Source organism: Pristiophorus japonicus, chromosome 5 (assembly GCF_044704955.1).
Source record: "Pristiophorus japonicus isolate sPriJap1 chromosome 5, sPriJap1.hap1, whole genome shotgun sequence".
In the NCBI taxonomy this organism is placed as follows: Eukaryota; Metazoa; Chordata; class Chondrichthyes; family Pristiophoridae; genus Pristiophorus; species Pristiophorus japonicus.
Genome location: NC_091981.1, coordinates 56,949,528 through 56,974,440, shown reverse-complemented (window position 1 = coordinate 56,974,440; position 24,913 = coordinate 56,949,528). Strand labels below are relative to the sequence as shown.

At 42.2% G+C, this 24,913-nt stretch overlaps 1 protein-coding gene across 7 annotated transcripts in view; it reads left to right on the top strand.

Moving 5' to 3' along the window:
• Positions 1–24,913, top strand: part of nup153 (nucleoporin 153) — an 87,986-nt gene that overhangs the window by 14,060 nt on the left and 49,013 nt on the right. For all 7 annotated transcript variants that reach the window (XM_070880650.1, XM_070880649.1, XM_070880648.1 and 4 more), the window contains 5 exons: positions 3,846–4,100; positions 13,466–13,605; positions 13,706–13,831; positions 15,439–15,555; positions 23,094–23,138. In XM_070880650.1, coding sequence (XP_070736751.1) covers positions 3,846–4,100; positions 13,466–13,605; positions 13,706–13,831; positions 15,439–15,555; positions 23,094–23,138 — 683 coding nt within the window. The remainder of the gene's footprint in view (positions 1–3,845; positions 4,101–13,465; positions 13,606–13,705; positions 13,832–15,438; positions 15,556–23,093; positions 23,139–24,913) is intronic.

Here is a 24,913-nt window from a genome sequence, read left to right as displayed (position 1 = left end):
CCTGGATCCCATGGGCTTTTACTTTCGTGACCAGTCTGCCATGTGGGACCTTATCAAAAGCTTTGCCAAAATCCATACATTACATCATACGCACTGCCATCATTGACCCTCCTGGTTACCTCCTCGAAAAATTCAATCAAGTTAGTCAGACATGGCTTTCCCTTAAAATCCGTGCTGACTGTCCCTGATTAATCCGTGCCTTTCTAAATGTAGATTTATCCTGTCCTTCAGGATTTTTTCCAATAATTTTCCCACAACTGAGGTTAGGTTAACTGGCCTGTAATTACTCGGACTATCTCTTTCTCCCTTCTTAAACAAAGGTAACTCATTAGCAGTCCTCTGGTACCACACCTGAAGCCAGAGAGGATTGAAAAATGATGGTCAAAGCCTCTGCTATTTCCTCTTTTGCTTTGCTTAACAGCCTGGGACACATTTCATCTGGGCCTGGGGACTTGCCCACTTTCAAAACTGCTAAACCCCTTAATACCTCCTCTCTCACTATGTTTATTTCATCTAATATTTCACACTCCTCCTCGATAGCAGTGTCTGCATCGCCCCTCTCTTTTGTGAAAACAGGCGCAAAGTATTCATTAAGAACCATACCTATGTCTTCCACCTCCACAAACAGATTACCCTCATGGGGCTCAATTTTCCTCAGCTTTTTTGTGGCGTACTTGAAGAGTTACACCCGTTTTTTTGGGGGCCCCCGAGTATGGCAAAAAAATATTCTAAGTTTCCCCGTTGGATTTCTTAATTTTGGCGCAGCCTAACCTGTCCCCTAGTTGGGTTGCCACTGTAACCATGGACACAACACGAGCTGAGGCTGGAAAGTGAAACTTACAGCCAGCTTACAACACATTAAAACACATTGCATCAACTTAAAAACACATTAAAATATATTGCAGCAACTTGCCTCCAATTATTAAAGTCTCCCCCCTCCCGATACCGGTACCGATCCCCGCCCCTATCCCAGGCCGAATGGCCTCCCGGTCTGCTCCCCCGCCCCTATCCCAGGCCGAATGGCCTCCCGGTCCGCTCCCCTGCCCCTATCCCAAGCCTCCCTCCCGGTCCCCCCTCTTTCCCCCGCCTCTTCTCTGCTTTCCCCCTCACTCTTACCTTTCCTGCTGCTGCTGTCTGGGCATCTTCTGCACTTGCCTGCGCCGATTTCTTTGACTCTCCAGAAGATTTCTCTGCAGAGGCTGCATATGCTGGCCTAAAGAACTGGGGAAACTTTTTTTTTAAACTTAGGCCAAAAAAAGCAGCCTGCTCCAAAAAACGGTGCAAATCACTGGGGAAAATTGAGCCCATGGTCTCCCAATAGGCCCTACCCTTTCTTTAGTTATCCTCTTGCTCTTAATACATTTATAAAACATCTTTGGGTTTTCCTTGATTTTACATGCCAGGAATTTTTCATGCTCTCTTTGCTTTTCTAATATCCCTTTTAATTTCACCCCTGGACTTTCTATATTCCTCGAGAGATTCTGCAGTATTTAGCCCTCGGTATCTGTCATAAGCTTCCCTTTTTTTCTTTATCCTACCCTATATGTCCTTAGACATCCAGGGGGCTTTAAAATTGTTAATTCCCAACCTTTTTCTTTGGCACATATTTAGCCTGAACCCTGTGGATTTCCTCCTTGAATGCCTTCCACTGCTCTAACACTGATTTACCTTCAAGTAGCTGTTTCCAGTCCACTGTAGCTAAATCACCTCTCAGCTTAGCAAAAGTTGGCTTTTCCCCAATTTAGAACTTTTATTCCTGTTATATCCTTGCCCTTTTCCATAACTACTTTAAATTTAACTGAATTATGGTCACTAGCACCTAAATGCTCTCCCACTGATATCCCTGCCCAGCTTCATTCCTGAAAACTAAATCCAGAACCACCATGTTGCTACATGCTGGCTAAAAAAAAGTTCTCTTGAATGCATTTTAGGAACTCCGCATCCTTTATACCCATCATACTAATTTTGTCCCTGTTAATATTAATATAGTTGAAATTCCCTACTATTACTGCCCTATAGTTTTTGGACTTCTCATATTTCCTCTTCCATCTCCCTCTCACTGGGGGTCTATAGTACCTACCCCAACAGTGTGATCGTCCCTTTTGTGTTTTTCAGTTCGACCCATATGGCCTCATTTGATGATCCCTCTAACATGTCATCCCTCCTCACAGCTGTAATAGTTTCTTTAATCAATACCGCGACTGCCCCCTCCTCTTTTTTTTTTTTAACCCCCCTCTATCCCGTCTGAAAATCCTGTAACCAAGAATGTTGAGCTGCCATACCTGCCCCTCTTTTAGCCATGTTTCTGTAATAACTATAATATCATACTCCCAAGTGTCTATCTGTGCTCTCAGCTCATTTGCCTTATTCGCTATACTCCTTGCATTGAAGTATATATTATTTAGTACAGCCAGACCTCCTGTTGACTACTTTCTAGCCCTTGTTTCCTCTGTCCTTCAAATTCACTTTCTATATTCTTGCTTTCCAATTCTAGCTTTACTTCCCTCCCTACTGAATCTACTCTCAGGTTCCCATCCCCCTGCCAAGCTAGTTTAAACCCTCCCCAACAGCACTAGCAACCCCCCCCCCCCCCAGCAAGGATATTGATCCCAGCTTTGTTGACGTGCAACTCATCCGGTCTGTACATGTCCCACCTTCCCCAGAAGTGGTCCCAATGTCTCAGGAATCTAAAGCTCTCCCACCTGTACCAAGTCTCCAGCCACGCGTTCAACTGCTCTATCCTCGTATTTCTGTACTCACAAGCTCATGGCACCGGGAGTAATCTGGAGATTAGTACCTTCTCTCTCTTAACTCCTACTCTCTATCTAACCAGATTTAGTCCAATTTGTGACCCTCTCCCCTAATTCCATATTCCTTGATCTTCTCCAATAGTTTCCCTTGTGTTATCTTGTCAAATATTTTCTCAAAATCCATCTAGACAACTTCCACTGGAAAATTCCCCCATCGATCATATCTGTCACCTCCTCAAAGTATTCCATCAGGTTTGTCAATCGCGGTCTTTCTTTCTGAAATCCACGTTGGCTGATTGTTATTCATTTCTTCCTTTTTTTTAAATTATATCGTCATCCAACTTTTAACCAATTCAGAATTTACTTCCTCCCCAATATCCTTCTCTTATGTAAACATTGAAGCAAAGTACTGTATTTGCTAAGTAATTTTAATAACACCAATTTCTGCTTCTCTAATAACTCATTATCCTCTCCTCACATTTAACAAATCTCTTTTTTACTGATGTATTTGTAGAATACTTTAATGTGTTCTCTAATTTTTTTTAGATTCTTTTCATACTTCCCTATCCCTTTCATAAACTCTTTTCTTATTCACTTGTATTCCTGTATTTTAAAAATAGATCTATCTGTCCTCTTCAATTTGTTTCTTTCTAACCTCATTATTTATCCATATCATTCTGAAACTTGAGGTAGCTTCCCATGATGTATATTTATTCTGCAACTTAACAATCTTTTTTTAAATATCCCATTGTTGATCTACAGCCCCATGTGCCAATTTCTCTGCACATTATCTCAGTTAGTTCCTTCTTTATTTTTTGTGTGCATCTATCCTGTCTACAGCATACCTTCCCTCTTTTACCAATATTGCTGGTCCTCCTTACCTATTCTGTCCCTCCTAAAAATATTATCACCTGATGTTTATTTTCCACTCCTGCCCACTTTGAAGCCAAGTTCTGTAGTGCTATAATAATAACTCAGAATCTGCAAGATGAAAAAAGAATGATAACAGGATTGTGTTGGAATATTGTGTCTCTTTGTAAGCTGGCGATGACATGAATAAAAAACATCTTGTATTTTGCTCCTCACTCTTTACAGTAAGCACACCGTCTAGCAAATCTGTTTTAAATTTCTCGGAAATGCTGCTTCTGCGACCAGCTCTCAATCGAGCACATTTTAATTGTGCTACAATAGATACTCCAACACACGATTGCCAACCGTCCACATCCTCTTCATTTCCTATTGGCAGTTCAGGATTCTCACTGGTAAAGGAAATTAAAGATTCTGGCTCGCTGCATGAAGATGATAACATCTCCACAACAAGTGGTTTTTCTTCCAGAGCCTCTGATAAAGGTAAAGGATTCTTTAAAATATTGTAATTGAAAAATGTTACGGTGCAGTTGTAGCAAGCATTTGTAATTTGCGATTAGGTTAAACCAAACAATTCATTCTTTTCTGTGCTCTCCATCACATAGCTGTTGACTAGTTTGTTTTTTTAGGTTGGAGGAGACCTGTGACTTTTAGCTGATTTAGGCCACAGTTGGAGTATAGCATGCTACTTTGTGCATCCCATTACATGAGGGGCATTTGAGTCAAAAAATTACAGCAAGAAATGAGGGGTTTCACTGGAACAAACTTGGTTAAGAAAAGAGCTAATTGAGATTTTCGAAGTTGATTGCTTGTGAAGTATCTACGGTTTAAGATTAGATTTAAGAGATATCTGGAAGCATGGAAGAATGAGTATAGAACTTAGAAGAATCTTCTCGGGATTTTTGACCATGAGAGGCTTTACCTCAAAAAAAAAACTATTGAGACAGAACCTAGATAAGTATCTGCAAAAGAAATATGGTAAAGTGCAGCAGGAAAATAAGAACATAAGAAATATGGTAAAGTGCAGCAGGAAAATAAGAACATAAGAAATATGGTAAAGTGCAGCAGGAAAATAAGAACATAAGAAATGGGAACAGGCGTAGCCCATACGGCCCCTCAGTAAGATCGTGGTTGATCTTCAACCTCAACTCCACTTTCTCCACATCCCTTGATTCCCTTGGCGTCCAGAAATCTGTCAATCTTAGCCTGAGCATCCACAGCCCTCTGGGGTAGAGAATGCTAAACATTCACAATCCTCTGAGTGAAGAAATTTCTCCTCAGCTCAGTCCTAAATGTCCGACCCCTTATCCTAAGACTATGCCCCCTAGTTCTCGACTCTCCAGCCAGGGGAAACAGCCTCTCTGCATCTACCTTGGCAAGCCCTCTCAGAATTATATGTTTTAATGAGATCACCTTTCATTCTTCTATACTCCATGAGTATCGGCTATTCTATTCAATCTCTTCTCATGGGACAACCCCCTCATCCCAGGATTCAATCCAGTGAACCTTTGTTACACCCCCTCTAAGGCATGTATATCCTTCCTTAGATAAGGAGACCAAAACTGTGCACCGTACTCCAGGTATGATCTCACCAAGGCCCAGTACAATTGTAGCAAGACTTCCTTACTCTTGTACTCAAACTGCTTGCAATAAAGGCCAATATGCCATTTGCCTTCCTAATTGCATGCTAGCTTCTGTGTTTCTTGCACGAGGGCACCCAACATTTAGAAGTTTCTTGCCATTTAAAAATATTCTGTTTTTCTATTCTTCCTACCAAAGTAAATAACCTCACGCTTCCCTACATTACACTCCATCTGCCACCTTACTGCCCACTCACCTAGTCTGTCTATATCCCTTTGCAGATGCTTTGTGTTCTTCTCACAGCTAGTGTCCCACCTAGTTTTATATAGTCAGCAAACTTGGATACATTACACTCGGTCCCTTCATCTAGGTCATTAATATTGATTGTAAATAGCTGTGGTCCAGCACTGATCCTTGCGGTACCCCACTAGATACATCCTGCCAACCTGAAAAAGACCCGTTTAGCCCTACTCTTTGTTTTCTGTCCATTAACCAATTCTCTATCCATGCTACTATATTACCTCCAACTCCTTGAGCCCTTATCGTGTGTAATAACCTTTTATGTGGCACCTTATCGAATGCCTTTTAGAAATCCAAATGCAATACATCCACTGATTCCCCTTTATCTACCCTGCTAGTTGCATCCTCCAATTTATGAAACAGGATTTCCCTTTCATAAAACCATGTTGACTCTGCCTAATCATGTTATGATTTTCCAAGTGGCTTGATACCACTTTCTTAACAATGGATTCCAGCATTTTCCCGATAACTGATGTCAGGCTAACTGGCCTGTAGTTCCCTGTCTTCCTTCTCCATCCTTTCTTGAATAGCGGTGTTACATTAGCTATCTTCCAATCCATTGGGACAGTTCTAGAATCTAGGAAATTTTGGAAGATCAAAACCAATGCATCCACTATCTCTGCAGCTTAGGATGTAGGCCGTCAGGTCCAGTGGATTTGATGGCTTTTAGTCCCATTAGTTTCTTTAGTACTTCTTCTCTACTTATATTAATTACGTTAAGTTCCTCACCCTCATTAGACCCTTGATTCCCCACCATTTTTGGTATGCTTTTTGTGTCTTCTACTGTGAAGACAGATACAAAGTATTTGTTTAACGTTTCTGTCATTTCCTTAATCCCCAAAATAATTTCTCCTGTCTCAGCCTCTAAGGGACCAATGTTTACTTTCACTACTATCTTGCTTTTTACATACTTGTAGAAGCTCTCGCAATCTGTTTTTATATTTCTTGCTAGTTTTCTTTCATAGTCTCTTTTTTTTTCCTTTTTATCAATTTTTTGGTCATCCTTTGCTGGTTTCTGAAACTCTCCCAATCCTCAGGCTTACTACTATTCTTCGCAACTTTATAAGCTTCTTCTTTCAATCTGATGCTATCCTTAACTTCTTTAGTTAGCCACGGATGGATCACTTTTCCCGTGAAGTTTTTGTTTCTCAATGGAATGTATTTTTGTTGAGAATTATGAAATATTTCTTTAAATGCTAGCCATTGCTTATCTACCGCCATACATTTTAATCTATTTTTCCAATCTACCTTAGTTACCTCGCTCCTCATACCTATGTAATTGGCTTTATTTAAGTTTAAGACTCTAGTTTTGGACTTGGGCAAGTCATTCTCAAACTTAATGTGAAATTCTATCATATGATCACTCTGCCCCAGATTATCCTTTACTATGAGATTGCTAATTAACCCGTCTTATTACACAATTCAAGATCTAAAATAGCCTGTTCCCTGATTGGTTTCATGAGATATTGTTCTAGGAAACTGTCCCGAATGCATTCCATTAACTCTGCCTCCGGACTACCTTTGCCAATTTGATTTGTCCAGTCTATATGAAGATTAAAGTGTGTGTCGTCGCCTCCCCCCCTGCCCCCACGATTATTGCATTACCTTTGTTACTAGCTCCTATTACTTTTGATTAATATTCTGTCCAATGCTGCAGTTACTGTTAGGAGGCCTATATACTACTTTCACCAGTGTTTTCTGCCCTTTGTTATTCCTTATCTCCACCCATACTGATTCAAATTCCTGATCTGAGGGGAGACCCTTTCTCTACTGTCCTTATTTCATCCTTTATCCCTTCCCCTCCTCCCTCCTCTTCCCCCCCCCCCCCCCCCCCCCCTGCCTCTCTTACATTCTGCCTGTGATTTTGGAACATTAAATACCATGGAACATTTAGTTCCCAACCTTGGTCACCTTGCAACCAGTCTCTGTAATGGCTATTGGATCAAACACATTTATTTCTATTTGTGCCACTAGTTCGTCTATCTTGTTACAAATGCTTCGTGCATTTAGATAAAGAGCCTTTAATTTAATTTTTTTTTAACCATTCTCTGCTTTGACCTTATTCTTTGCTACATTATACTCTCTGGCCCTTCCTGTCACACTGCATATTTTCACCCAAATTGCTGTACTGTTCTATTGCTATTCTCTTTAGATTTATAAATTTCCTCACCTGACCCCTTCTCTCCACCCCCCCCCCCCCTCCCTTTTTGAGTTTAAATACCTATCCACAGCCCTAGTTATTCGATTCGCCAGGACGCTGGTCTCAGCCCGGTTTAAGTTGAGCCCGTCTCAATGGAATAGCTCCCTCTTAAGTTTGTGTTTCGTGTACAAGACACCCAAATCCCTCTGAGCACCAGTATTTAATAGTTTCTCGCCATTCTTCTGACCAACGTGAACAACCACATATTTCCCCACATTATATGCCACCTGCCATCATCATCATCATCATCATAGGCAGTCCCTCAAAATCGAGGAAGACTTGCTTCCACTCAAAGTGAGTTCTTAGGTGACTGAACAGTCTAATACGAGAATTACAGTATCTGTCATAGGTGGGACAGACTGTTGAAGGAAAGTGTGGATGGGAAGACTGGTTTGTCGCACGCTCCTTCCGCTGCCTGCGCTTGCTTTCTGCATGCTCTGCCACCTTGCCCATTCACTTAACTTGTACATATGCCTTTGCGGACTCTTTGTGTCCTCCTCATAGCTTACTTTTCACCTAGCTTTGTATTGTCAGCAAACGTGAATATGTTAGACTCTGTCCCTTCATCTAAGTCATTAATATAGTTTGTAAATAGCTGAGGCTCAAGCTGATCCTTGCCACACCCCATTAGTTACAGCCTGCCAACCTAAAAATAACCCTTTTATTCCTAGTCTCAATTTTCTAATCCTCCACTCCTTTAACTAATCCTCTATCCATGCTAATATATTGCCCCCATCCCCATTAGCCTTTATCTTGTGTAATAACCTTTTGGATGGCACCTTAATCAAATGCCTGTTTGAAAATCCAAATATACTATATCTACTGGTTCTCCTTTATCGACCTTTCAATCCTCAAAAAAACACTTAATAGATTTGTCAAACTTTGCTTTCATTAAACTGTATTGACTCTGCCCAATCATATTAGGAATTTCTAAGTGGCCTGTTACCACTTCCTTAATAATGGATTCCAGCGTTTTCCCAACAACTGATATCAGGCTAACTGGCCTGTAATTCCCTATTTTCTCTCCATCCTTTCTTGAATAGCAGTGTTACATTTTGCTACCTTCCAATCCACTTGACTATTTGAGAATCTAGGGAATATTTTAAGATCACAAAAAATGCATCCACTATCTATGCAGTCTCCTCTTTTAGAACCCATGGATGTCGGCCATCAGGTCCAGGGTATTTGTTAGTTTTTAGTCCCATTAATTTCACCAGTAAATTTTCTTTACTAATAATGATTATTTTAAGTTCCTCGCTCTCATTAGAGCCATGGTCTCCCACTATTTCTGATATATGTTTGTGTCTTCTACTGTGAAGACATAGAAAATATTTGTTTAACGTCTGCCATTTTCTTATTCCCCATTTATAATTTCTCCTGTCTTGGTCTCGAAAGGACCCACATTTACCTGTGCTACATACTCTCGTTTTGCATACTTGTAGAAGCTCTTGCAATCTGTTTTTATGTTTCCTGCTAGTTTGCTTTCGTATTCTATTTTCTCCCTCTATTAATTTTTTGGTCGTCCTTTCCTGGTTTTTAAATCTCTATTATAACACTTATAATTGCACTTCCCCAGACAATCCCTTACTGTGCGCTTACTAATTAACTCTGTCTCATTACGCAAGACAAGTTAAATGTGTTTAGAATAACATTACAGTTGAACAGCTAACTCTGCTGCAACATGGCTGTTGACTGTTTTCCCTTTCTCCAATGGTATTGCTCCCATGTCTGGAGGAATTGTAAATGTTGGATTCTGGCTGTCTGCAAAAACTTAAACCTTTATTGGTAATGTCCCTCTGTTCATCTTGGCTTGTAGAGTAGGTTAAGCCTTTGCAATGTCTGAAATGACCAAGTACTCGATACTCAAATGTCTGCGTTCACTTACTGTTCCACAGTGCTGCCTATTGGAAACCCTCTGGTAACTGAACTAAATTGCCTTTCTTCATGTGAGCTTGGATGGCGGGGATTTGTTTTCTGCTGTTTGAACATGGCTGCATCACACCTGAGCCCAATCCTATCCACATTCCTACACTTTCAGTGTGGGCTATATCTTTGTCGGGCTACTGTTTTTTCTTCTTCCTTGACATAGAAACATAGAAAATAGGTGCAGGAGTAGGCCATTCAGCCCTTCGCGCCTGCACCACCATTCAATAAGATCGTGGCTGATCATTCCCTCCGTACCCCTTTGCTGCTTTCTCTCCATACCCCTTGATCCCTTTAGACGTAAAGGCCATATCTCACTCCCTCTTGAATATATCCAATGAACTGGCATCAATAACTCTCGCGGTACGGAATTCCACAGGTTAACAACTCTCTGAGTGAAGAAGTTTCTCCTCATCTCAGTTCTAAATGGCTTACCCCTTATCCTTAGACTGTGTCCCCGGTTCTGGATTTCTCCAACATCAGGAACATTATTCCTGCATCTAACCTGTCCAGTCCTGTCAGAATGTTATTTGTTTCTATGAGATCCCCTCTCATCCTTCCAAACTCCAGTGAATACAGGCCCAGTCGATCCAGTCTCTCCTCATGTCATTCCTGCCATCCTGGGAATCAGTCGAATGAACCTTCGCTGCACTCCCTCAATAGCAAGAATGTCCTTCCTCAGATTAGGAGACCAAAACTGAACACAATATTCCAGGTGAGGCCTCAACAAGGCCCTGCACAACGACAGCAAGACCTCCCTACTCTTATACTCAAATCCCCTAGCTATGAAGGCCAACATACCATTTGCCGCATTCACCGCTTGCTATACCTGTTTGCCAACTTTTAATGACTGATGTACCATGACACCAAGGTCGTGTTGCACCTCCCTTTTTCCTAATCTGCTGCCATTCAGATAATCTGTTTTCGTGTTTTTGCCACCAAAGTGGATAACCTCACATTTATCCACATTATACTGCATCTGCCATGCATTTTCCCACTCACCTAACCTGTCCCAAGTCACCCTGCAGCCTCTTAGCATCCTCCTCACAGCTCACACCGCCATCCAGTTTAGTGTCATCTGCAAACTTGGAGATATTACACTCAATTCCTTCATCTAAATCATTGATGTGTATTGTAACTAGCTGAGGTCCCAGCACTGAGCCCTGCGGCACCCCACTAGTCACTGCCTGCCATTCTGAAAAGGACCCGTTTATCCCGACTCTCTGCTTCCTGTCTGCCAACCAGTTCTCTCTCCACGTCAGTACATTACCCCCAGTACCATGTGCTTTAATTTTGCACACCAATCTCTTGTGTGGGACCTTGTCAAAAGACTTTTGAAAGTTCAAATACACCACATGACTGGTTCTCCCTTGTCCACTCTACTAGTTACATCCTCAAAAAATTCCAGAAGATTTGTCAAGCATGATTTCCCTTTCATAAATCCATGCTGACTTGGACCGATCCTGTCACTGCTTTCCAAATGCTCTGTTATTTCATCTTTAATAATTGATTCCAATATTTTCCCTACTACTGATGTCAGGCTAACTGGTCTATAATTACCTGTTTTCTCTCTCCCTCCCGTTTTAAAAAGTGGTGTTACATTAGCTACCCTCGAGTCCGTAGGAACTGATCCAGAGTCGATAGACTGTTGGAAAATGATCACCAATGCATCCACTATTTCTAGATGCAGACTATCAGGCCCTTGGGATTTATCGGCCTTCAATCCCATCAATTTCCTTAACACAATTTCCCGTCTAATGATTTCCTTCAGATCCTCCTTCTCACTAGACCCTCGATCCCCTAGTATTTCCAGAAGGTTATTTGTGTCTTCCTTAGTGAAGACAGAACAAAAGTATTTGTTCAACTGGTCTGCCATTTCTTTGTTCCCCATTACAAGTTCACCTGAATCTGACTGCAAGGGACCTACGTTTGTCTTCACTAATCTTTTTCTCTTCGCGTATATATAGAAGCTTTTGCAATCAGTTTTTATGTTCTCGGCAAGCTTCCTCTCATACTCTCTTTCCCCCCTCCTAATTAAACCCTTTGTCCTCCTCTGCTGAATTCTAAATTTCTCCCAGTCCTCAGGTTTGCTGCTTTTTCTGGCCAATTTATATGCCTCTTGGATTTAAAACACTCCTTAATTTCCCTTGTTAGCCACGGTTGAGCCACCTTCCCCGTTTTATTTCTACTCCAGACAGGGATGTACAATTGTTGAAGTTCATCCATGTGATCTTTAAATGTTTGCCATTGCCGATCCATCGTCAACCCTTTAAGTATCATTTGCCAGTCCATCCTAGCCAATTCACGTCTCATACCATCGAAGTTGCCTTTCCTTAAGTTCAGGACCCTAGTCTCTGAATTAACTGTGTCACTCTGACTGGGCCGACTACCCTTTCTGAACTAGAGCAGACTAGAATTGGACTCATTGAGCTAATGGGAAGTTGTGTTTAGTGTTTGATAAATAATGTCTTTTGTTTATATAGTTAATATATTGAGGGCTAGAAATTCGATTGGTTAAGCACCTCCCACCCGAGCTTGGCGCTGTCAGTGCCTACCGTGAACTTCAGTGACGGTTTAGCAGCGGCGCTGACGGTTTGTACTCGCTAGCACCGGCCACTCTGTGACGTCACCGAGTGCGCAATGTCCCCATAGTGGCACATTTGCAAAATTCAGTCTTTTGCCTACCTCAGCGCCTGACGCTGAGACCGGCAGGGCAAAGCAGTCGGTCCAGTGACGTTCCCGGGGCAATATCGTCTGAAGTGCAAGGTAAGTGCTGAAATTTCACACTTTCTACTTTTATTTATTTGTTGCAGCAGTGGAAGTGTGGTTGAGATTTATTGAATCTTTCAACATGATTTACTTTTTCATCTTTAGGCGCTTGGATGTCAGCATTCTAGCACCAAAAATTGAGTGGGCCCCCTGCGCTACCTTGTCATGGTTCATCAGTCATTGAAAGTTGGCATGCAGGTACAGCAGGCGGTGAAGAAGGCAAATGGTATGTTGGCCTTCTTAGCTAGGGGATTTGAGTATAGGAGCAGGGAGGTCTTACTGCAGTTGTACAGGGCCTTGGTGAGGCTTCACCTGGAATATTGTGTTCTGTTTTGGTCTCCTAATCTGACGAAGGACATTCTTGCTATTGAGAGTGCAGCGAAGATTCACCAGACTGATTCCCGGGATGGTTGGACTGACATATGAGGAGAGACTGGATCAACTGGGCCTTTATACACTGGAGTTTAGAAGGACGAGAGGGTATCTCATAGAAACATATAAGATTCTGACGGTACTGGACAGGTTAGTTGCGGGAGGAATGTTCCCAATGTTGGGGAAGTCCAGAACCAGATGACACAGTTTTAGGATAAGGGGTAGGCCATTTAGGACCGAGATGAGAAACTTCTTCACTCAGAGTTGTTAACCTGTGGAATTCCCTACTGCAGAGTTGTTGATGCCAGTTCATTGGATATATTCAAGAGGGAGTGAAATATGGCCCTTATGGCTAAAGGGATCAAGAGATATGGAGAGAAAGCGGGAAAGGGGTACTGAGGGAATGATCAGCCATGATCTTATTGAATGGTGGTGCGGGCTCAAAGGGCCGAATGGCCTACTCCTGCACCTATTTTCTATGTTTCTATGTTACCGCCTGAAGAGGAGCGTCACTGCCTCAAAGCAGGCGATACCAAATTTCTAGCCCTTTGTCTTCTGGAGTTTAGAATAATGAAAAATGTTCCAGCTAGGGATACAGCTCAGTAATAAAACTAATTGCTTTTATACTTTCTTTCAAACAGTGGTAAGTCTTTAACAGCAAAGGTGTACTTGTGGATCAAGTTTTTTGTTTTTAATGTTACAGATGTGATGACTTCAAGGAATGCGTCTTTACCACCTTTGTGGTCCCCGGAAGGGGACCGCTTTCATTCAGTCCCGCAGCAGCCTGCTACGAGCTTGAAAAGGCCGTCTTTTAATCTCTCTGCCTTTGGAAGTTCACCTCCAGTAAGTACAATGCCATACGATTTAACCTGTTCCTAATAATTGAACACTCATTATTGAAACTGTAACATTGTGAAATTCAAAATGGTCTTGCTTTTTCCAGTCTTTTATTAGTACTTCTTTACTAAATTCAAGCCAGCTTGGGGATTCTCCTTTCTACCCTGGCAAGACTACATATGGTGGGGCTGCAGCAGCAAGAGCTTCTCAAATGCGAGGTACACCATACCAGGTAAAGTTAACTGTGAATGTAACTCTGATCTATTTCCTTTTTATACTTTTTTTTTATATATCTTGCTTCACATTTTTGTTCTAATCACCCGTATTTTGGTTGGCAAATCGATAATTGAAAGCATTACTTGAACCCCTGCAATAAATATGTTTAATTTTAATTGTAACCTCCCCCCTCCGAATAAACCTACTAGTCTGAAATATATAATTTGGGCATAATGATGATTTTTTTAAAGCCTCGCTAAATTTCTGTATCTCAAGTCCAAGCAGACTAATTCAGTACAAGAACTGCAGATTCTAGTAGTTCCTTGACTTTTATGCTGGCTTAAACTGCATTTCATAGTTTAAACTGTTGTTGTACTTTGTGATGGTGAGATCAGTTAAATAAAAACATTTCTATACCTATGCCATGGCGCCTAGTAAGGGAGGCATTGATCCATGTATGTCTTGGATGATTCAAGTTAAATCATGTGCCATGTTTGCTAACTTTATTTGTTATCTGAGTGATGTTTTATGTTTGGATCGCTGAAAAGGCCTAGTTTGTGGTGGCACAAGAGTTAACAAAACAAATTCAGCTGAATCTGCATCCACTTGACATTTTGCTTTGGATATCAAACCACCTTGAAGTATCATCTCAATTCGTACAAAGCCAACTTTTCAAACTTCAGTTAAATAGTGAGCAGTCTTGTAGACAATCTGTAAATTTCTAATATTAGAAAATATCTTAACTTTTCTCTAACTTAGAAATGTCATCAGCTTCATGGCAGTAAAGCGCTGAGGTTGTGAATGTGTCTATATAAGCTCATATCTGTCTCTATACATTTAAGTATATATGTATGGAGTTCTGCTTTTATTTACTATTGGGCAATGTGAGCGACATAGTATAACTTGGTGCTGTTTACTTGCACTGTTCTAAAAGTAGATATTGGTGTTAAAATAGAAGCACGAATCCACAAGAATTTTGTATTTTGTCCTAACTTGTTTTAAGTCTGCTTTGCATACTGAGCAAATCAGAGAAGAGGTAGCAATCTTTACTCTCAAATACTGCTGAGTAAATTGCTGCACCGCTTTTCCCTTTTCTCCCAACTTCTGTATGTCCCTGAGTGGTGAGTAATGCTCACTACCATGTTCCACACTTTGTATGCCAAGTCAATCTGTACTGTAACAATTTGACTGGATTATATTTCTTGTAAAGTGTTCTGTAGTGAACAGTGCACCTGTTGACTGCCAGTCAACATGACACCATCGTGGTTTAGATGCTTGCCTTGTTTTGAGCACAGCTTGTACAGAGCTGTGTAATACTGAGACGGTTATGGCAGTAAAATGACAGGTGGAAGGAGAAGTAAACAAACTCGCATCGTTAGAAAAACATTTTTTTACAAATACTACATATAATTACCTGCCCATAATAGAACAAGGCAGGCAATTCAGCTGTGATTATGCCAGGTGTGCAAGTGTCATGTGTTTGTAATTCCCATTGATTTTAAATGTGGAAAGATTAAAATGGGAGTTGTCGCACTGACATTTCTGCAACACTCTACTTCATCTGTGAAAAGAATAGTTTCCTTAAGCACTAAGCTAATCAGTTGTGAACTTAATAACCACCAGGTTCCAATAAGGAGACAGATGAAAGCAAAACCAGCAAGTTCACCATCTTATGGAGTGACAAGTGCCACTGCCAGACGCATCCTTCAATCTTTAGAAAAGATGTCAAGTCCCTTGGCGGTGAGTCTTTGTATTACCAGCTATGGATTCCACCAGGCAGTTTGAATTTCATGTTATTTGTCCTGTAAAATCTTCCAATTATATTGGGTGCGATTGGTGCAAACCAGTCATCAAAGAACATCTCACTACAAATAGATTAATTTGTTTTTTGTGAGAAAGGTGAGGCGGGGCAGAGACAAGTTGATATTACGGAGATGGAAGTGGGCAGTCTTGGTGATTGAGAGGATATGGGGTTGGATGCTCAACTCCAGGTCAAAAATGATGCTGAAGTTCCAAGCAGTCTGGTTCAGCCTGAGACAGTGGCCAGGGAGAGGCACGGAATTTGTGACCAGGGGGCAGGGAGAGGCGAAGACTGGCTTTTGTCTTCCTGATGTTAAATTGAAGGAAATTTCAGTTCATCCAACGCTGGATGTTGGGAAAGCAGTCTTGACAGCACAGAGGCAATGCATGGGTCAAGAAAGGTGATGGTGAGGTAGAGCTGGGTGTCATCAGCATTCATGTGGAACGAAATGTTATGTTTTCAGATGATGTCGCCAAGGGGCAATGTGTAGATGAGAAATGTGAGGGGTACCACAGATAGAATCATAGAAACTTAAAGCATAGAAGGAGGCTATTCGACCCGTGGTGCCTGTGTTTAGTTCCATATCCCCTCTTTTTGACCGTAACCTTGTAAGTTCCTCATCCTCAAGTTCTTGTCCAACTCCCTTTTAAAATGATTTATGGAATCAGCTTCCACCACCTTTTCAGCTGGAGCTATCCAGATCCCGACAATTCTTGAGTGAAAATGTTTTTGCTTATCTCCCCTCTAGATCTTTTGCCAAAGATTTTAAATCTATAACCCTTAGTTGTTGACCCACTCACCAGAGGGAATAATTTTTCTGTCAAAACCTCATCATTTTGAAAACCTCTATTAGGTCACCTCTTAACCTCTGTTCCAAGGAGAACAGCCCTAACTTTTCCAACATCTCCTCATAACTGAAGTCCCTCATCCCTGGTATGAATGAAGAGAGAGAAACATAAACACTCCTCAATTCCTGGTAGAGGTTCCAATGCAGCAGCAGCCATGGCTAGTGGCGCTTCAGATTGGCGGATCTGAGACAGGCTGAGTAACAATCTCTTCTTGCCTCCAGAAAGCTGTCTTTTACTTTTCAGGTGCAGGATTGAGTGTCCTCAGGCTGTCTTTGAACAGCAGCCAGGAGGATGCTCACAGGTTTGCAGAGCTGTTGCATTGTGAGTGGCTTAGCCAGTCACGTGATGTTCACAAGACTCAATAAAACCCCAGTCAGTTGGGTCGAGGTCATCCACGATGAGGTGTGCAGTTGTGAGCCTAGTAGATGAACTGGTAATGTGTAGTGTGATTGTTAAACCTTTGTTGATAAACCAGCTAGTTCCTAATAGCAATGTGTTGCTATGAATTCTTAAGCAAGAACCCATGAAGCAAATACATTACAGGTGGATTGCTGCTGCTGCAGACCTTAAGGGACTATAGTGACATACATTCCTCCTCCATTTGTGGGTACAAGCCTTGGCCCCTTGTCTTTCTGTCGCATTGTACATTCAGTCGCTGAGCATGATCAACTCAAATCTAGCAAAATGCTTTAATCTTTGGAGATTTGAAAAGGATCCTGAATTTACATAGAATTTACAGCACAGAAACATTCAACCCATCTGGTCCAAGCCCTTGTTTATGCTCCTTGCGAGGCTCCTCTCGCCCCTCATCATCTCACCCTATTATCATATCCTTCTACTCCTTTCTCTCTCATGTACTTATCTAGCCTCCACTTAAATACATCTATGCTATTCGCCTCAGCTATTCCTTGCAGTATTGAGTTCCACATTCTAACCACTCTCTATGTAAAGAAGTTTTTCCTGAATACTTTATTGACTTTATTAGTGATTATATTTTATTTATGGTGATTAGTTTTGGTCTCCCCGCAAGTGGAAATGTTTTCTCTACGTCTGCCCTATCAAACCCTTCATAATTCTAGAGACTTCCATCAGTCATTTTTCAGCCTTCACCTTTCTAGAGAAAAGAGCTTTAGTCTTTCCTGATCAGTTTACCCTCTCAGTTCTGGTTACTAACAACTTTTAACAATATGATCTCTCCTTTTTCATAATTAGTGTGTCTTCCTGCTGGAAGGTTCATGGGTGCTGTTGTGATTTTCTTCACCTATTTTCATATTCTGAATCATGGTATTAAACTCATCCCTTTACACTGCTGTATGCCTTAGATTATGTTACATTTCTGCCTTATTGATGTGGCATCAAATTGGAAAATATGGTAAGAGTCAATTAAATAGATATCACTACCATTACTAGTTTAATGCACCATTGCAAACCAGCAAACTCCATTGGCATTAAAAATACAGGGGCTGTAATTCCCAGGGCTCCATCCCACTGGTGGGAGTGAGGCAGACCAGAACATACCTAAGTCCCAAGACACTCGCTCCCTCCCAAATTGGGGGGAATGGGTCATCTGCATAGCTCAGCGTCCTGCCAGAGCCTGCAAGGGTGGTGCCCACTCTGATCTGCCCTTGAAAGGTGAAGCTGCCAAACGCCACTCTACTCGAGGTACCTGAGGTGCGAGAAGAATAATGGATTCTTTGATACAAAGAAAGCCATCCCGGTGTCTTAAAGGAATGGATCGTTGGAGGGCAGGGGTGATGACTCCAAAGGTAGTGGTGCAGGAGTGAGAAGAGAAACCTTTGCAGAAGTTCCTCTGGCTATGACTGGATGAGTAAGAATAGAATCAGACGAGGGCAATCCCACTCAGCTGGACAACAAAGGGGGTTGGTTTGTCGACCATGTCAAAGGATGAGGAGGGATAGTGAGTCACAGTCAGATAGGATATCATTTGTGACTTTGAGTAGGACTGTTTCAGTGCTGAGGCCAGGGCGGAAACCTAATTGGAGAAGTACAAGCATGGAGTTGCTGTAAAGTAATGCAGATGGCATCAAAAACTGCTTTATCTACTTGTAGGTTGATGAAGATAGACGTTATTATAAATAAACAAATATTACTGATTGTTATCTGAGGAAGGAAAGCAGGACAAAGGCTACCTCCAGTCCCCACTAGACCATAGGGATTTGTTTAAGCTTATTCTGTCATGACCTGAAAAGTGGACCATCATGAGAATCCTATCTTGAAACCAGAGACTTCATTGACATGTTTTGCTCTTTCAGTCTATGATGATTTCCAACAACACTGTTTTAGAGTTTGTAGCTACTTCCCCAGCTAGATCTGACAGATTACAAGGAATGCTTATAGGGAACTTACAATGACTGTTGCACCCACCTTTTAATACACTGTGATCTTCAAACAAAGTTTCTCTAATTTTCATAGTCCAGCTTCGTTTTTTGCTATCTTGAGGCTAATTAGGGGCAGGCCAAGCTCCCGAGCAATAAACAGGAAAATCTGGCCTCTGTCTTGTTGCCATTGGTCTGGGATTACTGTACAGATGGTACTGGCAATGGTGCTAGAAATGTCATACAAGTAATAGAAACATAGAAAATAGGTGCAGGAGTAGGCCATTCGGCCGTTCTAGCTTGCACCGCCATTCAATGAGTCCATGGCTGAACATGCAACTTCAGTACCCCATTCCTGCTTTCTCGCCATACCCCTTGATCCCCCTAGTAGTAAGGACTTCATCTAACTCCTTTTTGAATATATTTAGTGAATTGGCCTCAACTACTTTCTGTGGTAGAGAATTCCACAGGTTCACCACTCTCTGGGTGAAGAAGTTTCTCCTCATCTCGGTCCTAAATGGCTTACCCCTTATCCTTAGACTGTGTGACCTCTGGTTCTGGACTTCCCCAACATTGGGAACATTCTTCCTGCATCCAACCTGTCTAAACCCGTCAGAATTTTAAACGTTTCTATGAGGTCCCCTCTCATTCTTCTGAACTCCAGTGAATACAAGCCCAGTTGATCCAGTCTTTCTTGATAGGTCAGTCCCACCATCCCGGGAATCAGTCTGGTGAACCTTCTCTGCATTCCCTCAATAGCAAGAATGTCCTTCCTCAAGTTAGGAGACCAAAACTGTACACAATACTCCAGGTGTGGCCTCACCAAGGCCCTGTACAACTGTAGCAACACCTCCCTGCCCCTGTATTCAAATCCCCTCGCTATGAAGGCCAACATGCCATTTGCTTTCTTAACCGCCTGCTGTACCTGCATGCCAACCTTCAATGACTGATGTACCATGACACCCAGGTCTCGTTGCACCTCTCCTTTTCCTAATCTGTCACCATTCAGATAATAGTCTGTCTCTCTGTTTTTACCACCAAAGTGGATAACCTCACATTTATCCACATTATACTTCATCTGCCATGCATTTGCCCACTCACCTAACCTATCTAAGTCACTCTGCAGCCTCATAGCATCCTCCTCGCAGCTCACACTGCCACCCAACTTAGTGTCATCCGCAAATTTGGAGATACTACATTTAATCCCCTCGTCTAAATCATTAATGTACAGTGTAAACAGCTGAGGCCCCAGCATAGAACCCTGCGGTACCCACTAATCACTGCCTGCCATTCTGAAAAGTACCCATTTACTCCTACTCTTTGCTTCCTGTCTGACAACCAGTTCTCAATCCATGTCAGCACACTACCCCCAATCCCATGTGCTTTAACTTTGCACATTAATCTCTTGTGTTGGACCTTGTTGAAAGCCTTCTGAAAGTCCAAATATACCACATCAACTGGTTCTCCCTTGTCCACTCTACTGGAAACATCCTCAAAAAATTCCAGAAGATTTGTCGAGCATGATTTCCCTTTCACAAATCCATGCTGACTTGGAATTATCATGTCACCTCTTTCCAAATGCGCTGCTATGACATCCTTAATAATTGATTCCATCATTTTACCCACTACTGAGGTCAGACTGACTGGTCTATAATTCCCTGTTTTCTCTCTCCCTCCTTTTTTAAAAAGTGGGGTTACATTGGCTACCCTCCACTCGATAGGAACTGATCCAGAGTCAATGGAATGTTGGAAAATGACCGTCAATGCATCCACTATTTCCAAGGCCACCTCCTTAAGTACTCTGGGATGCAGTCCATCAGGCCCTGGGGATTTGTCGGCCTTCAATCCCATCAATTTCCCCAACACAATTTCCCGACTAATAAGGATTTCCCTTAGTTCCTCCTCCTTACTAGACCCTCTGACCCCTTTTATATTCGGAAGGTTGTTTGTGTCCTCCTTAGTGAATACCGAACCAAAGTACTTGTTCAATTGGTCTGCCATTTCTTTGTTCCCCGTTATGACTTCCCCTGATTCTGACTGCAGGGGACCTACATTTATCTTTACTAACCTTTTTCTCTTTACATATCTATAGAAACTTTTGCAATCCGTCTTAATGTTCCCTGCAAGCTTCATCTCGTACTCCATTTTCCCTGCCCTAATCAAACTCTTTGTCCTTCTCTGCTGAGTTCTAAATTTCTCCCAGTCCCCGGGTTCGCTGCTATTTCTGGCCAATTTGTATGCCACTTCCTTGGCTTTAATACTATCCCTGATTTCCCTTGATAGCCACGGTTGAGCCACCTTCCCTTTTTTTATTTTTACGCCAGACAGGAATGTACAATTGTTGTCGTTCATCCATGCGGTCTCTAAGGGCCCAAGTTTCCACATGATTTGTGCCTGATTTTTAGGAGCAACTGGTGGAGAACGGACTATCTTAGAAATCACAATTCTCCACATTTTTTTTCTGCAGTTCTAGTCAGGTCGAACAGTTCTACTTTGGAACAGAATTTTTTCAAAAGGGTGTGTGTCCGGCCACTGACGCCTGATTTCAAAGTTTCCACAGTGAAAACTTACTCCAAACTAAAGTAGAATGGAGCAAGTGAAGATTTTTGTAGAACTGAAAAAACCTGTTCTACACATTAAAAAATCAGGCGCAGGTTACAAATTAGGCGTCCAAAACGAGGTGGGGGGGGGGGGGGAGGGAAGGGAACTCATTAAATTCTACAATAAATCCTTATTTATACTTCTACAAATATTATACAAATAAATCCAACCTGAATAAACATTTATAAGCAAAGAAAAGATTAAATAAACCATCTTCCTACCTGTGTGAAAGTGCTTCAGGCACGGAGAATTCTGCAGTCAGCCTGGGTCGCCCATTCTGCGCGCGGGAGGGGAGGGGAGGGGAGGGGAGGGGAGAGGAGGCGCCCGTTCTGCCCGCGGGGAGGGAGGGTGGGTATGAGGCGCCCGTTCTGCCCGCGGGGGAGGGGAGGGGAGAGGAGGCGCCTGTTCTTTCCCGCGGGGGGGTGGGTAGAAGACGCCCGTTCTGCCCGGGGTGGGGGAGGGGAGGGGAGAGGAGAGGAGGTGTCCGTTCTTTCCCGTGGGGGGCGGGGAGGCGCCCGTTCTTCCCGCGGGGGGGGGGGGGGGGGGTAGAAGGTGCCCGTTCTGCCCGGGGGGGGGGGGGGGGGGGGGGGAGAGGAGGTGTCCGTTCTTTCCCACGGGGCGGGGGAGGTGCCCGTTCTTCCCGCTTGGGGGGGGGGGGGGGGGGGAGGAGAGACAGTGAGGAGGCTGCACAGTGAGATGTGCTGATGGCAATGTGCTTTTATTAAAAAAATGTTCAAAAATTAAACGGCTACAAAGAACTACAAAAATGGCCGAGTGCCAATGTTTTTTTCACACTGAGCATGCGCGAACGCTCCGACGCGCACGTGCAGCGTTGCAGGCAGGAAAAAAACTAATTTAAATAGGACCCACCCCCTCCCACGTCCAAAATCGGCGCGATGTAGGCTCCGCCCCCCCCCCCGGCGCTGCGCCAGGCAGACAAGGAGCTGCATAACGCTCCAGAATCGCGAGGTTTTTTTTAGGCACGAAAAACGGGCACCCAGCTCGGAGGGGCGCCCGTTTTTTAACGTGTGGAAACTTGGGCCCATAATCTTCCATTGCCCATCCACAGTCAACCCCTTAAGTATCATTCGCCAATCTATCCTAGCCAATTCACGCCTCATCCCTTCAAAGTTACCCTTCTTTAAGTGTGCTGTTCTGCTTTATTAAAATGCATAAACAGCTCAATTTCTTTCATAACTGTCTGAATTGTTTTGTTTTCATTTTGAATCTAAAATCACTTCTGAATCTTTAGATAATATGTAATTTATAAAGTCTTCTGTATAACTATTTGGTAACAAAACCTAAACCATTTTTCCTTGATGCAAATTTTAGGTTAAGTGGTTTGTTGACGTTACAGTCGTAATGGAAACTATAAAACTTATTTTGATTGTATTTGTATTCTTTTCCAGCATGCAAAATATTAATCTTAAGCTTTGTTTCAATAAGCATAATTGACTATATATTAAAGAGAGAAGATGCTAATGAAAGCTTGGCATTTTGCAGCAAAGGAAAATTAGAAAGCAGCCACCATGTGCCAAAGGATGGCACTGGAGGCTGGGTCGAGTCCTTGCACTGTTCTTTCGGTCAGAAATGTGAAGAGACTTGAGAGGGTAAAGGAAAATAAAAATAAATTGTTGGCTAAAATATTGAAGTAAAAACCTTTTTGTAACGTCTTATGTACTGTCCTTTCAGGATGCTAAAAGAATTCCATCTACAATGACATCTTCGTTGTCCATGGTAAGTGAAAACAACTGTCTTTGATGGGCAATTTAGTATTTTGGAATTGGCTTATTAGATATTCACAAAAACCATCTTGAGACTAGCTTTAATTTCTAGTTTTGTTTTAAATTAACCTGTCCTATAATGCTTTGTAAATGTTGTAAACATTTAATTTATTCCATGAAAGATGCCAAATCTTGTTATAATTGGAGTGTATTTTATTCTATTCAAATTTATCTTCTCTGCAGTTTTTATAAGATGGAATAAATCGATAATGGACATTATAATTAATTAGTTGTAATGCACCTTTTCATGACCACCGGACATCCCAAAGTGCTTTACAGCCAATGACGTACTTTTTTGAAGTGTAGTAGTTACTGTTGTAATGTAGGAAACACAGCAGGCGATTTGTACACCATGATAATGAGCAGATAATCAGTTTTTGTTATGTTGATTGAGGGATAAATATTAGGGAAGTAGATTAACTCCCCTGCTCTTCTTCAAAATAGTGCCATGGGATCTTTTGCGTCCACGGTAGAGTACATGGGGCCTCAGTTTAACATCTCATCTGAAAACGACACTTCTGACAGTGCAGCACTCCCTCAGTACTGCACTGGAGTGTCGGCCTAGATTTTTGTGCTTCAGTCTCGAGTGGGATTTGAACCCACAACCTTCTGACTCAGGTGAGGGTGCTACCAACTGAGTCACTGGCTGACTTGCCCTGAGGATGTGAATAGCACTCAAAAAAAAAAAATCACATTTTTAGGCACCAATAAAGATGGCTTTTCAGATGTAAATTTTACACATTGACTGTAATCAAAGAGAATTGCAAAGATAATTCAGCTACTAGTAATTTGGGAACAAAGAGTATTCATAAGTCTGGATTGTTTGTGTGTACATAGCAATTGAAAACCAATTCAGCCAAAGTCATAGTGCAAGATTAGGTAGTTGAGCTATTGGATGGGATAAAAATTAATAAAGAGGAGTACTGGAAAGGCTGGCTGTACTTAAAGTAGATAAGTCACTCGGACCGGATGGAATGCATCCTAGGCTGCTGAGGGAAGTAAAGGTGGAAATTGCGGAGGTACTGGACATAATTTTCCAATCCTCCTTGGAGACAGGGATGGTGACAGAAGACTGGAGAATTGCAAATTTTACACCCTTGTTCAAAAAAGGATGTAAGGATAAACCCAGCAACTACAAGCCTGTCAATTAACTTCGGTGGCGGGGAAGCTTTTAGAAACAATAATCCAGGACAAAATTAACTATCGCTTGGACAAGTGTGGACTAATTAAGGGAAGCCAGCACGGATTTGTTAAAGGCAATTGGGAATACACATTAAATGGTAGAATATTGAGAAGTGTCGAGAAACAAAGGGACCTTGGAGTGCATGTCCACAGATCCCTGAAGGTAGCAGGCCAGGTAGATAAGGTGGTTAAGAAGGTATACGGAATGCTTGCCTTTATTAGCCAAGGCATAGAATACAAGAGCAGAGGGGTTATGCTTGAACTGTATAAAGCACTGGTTAGGCCACAGCTGAAGAACTGCGTGCAGTTCTGGTCACCGCATTACAGGAAGGATGTGATTGCACTGGAGGGGGGACAGAGGAGATTTACAACAATGTTGCCGGGAGTGGAGAATCTTAAGCTATGAGGACAGATTAGATAGGCTGGATTTGTTTTCGTTGGAACAGAGGAGACTGAGGGGAGACCTCATTGATGTATAAAATTATGAGGCGTCTAGATATAGTGGATAGAAAGGGCCTATTTCCCTTAACAGAGGGGTCAACAACC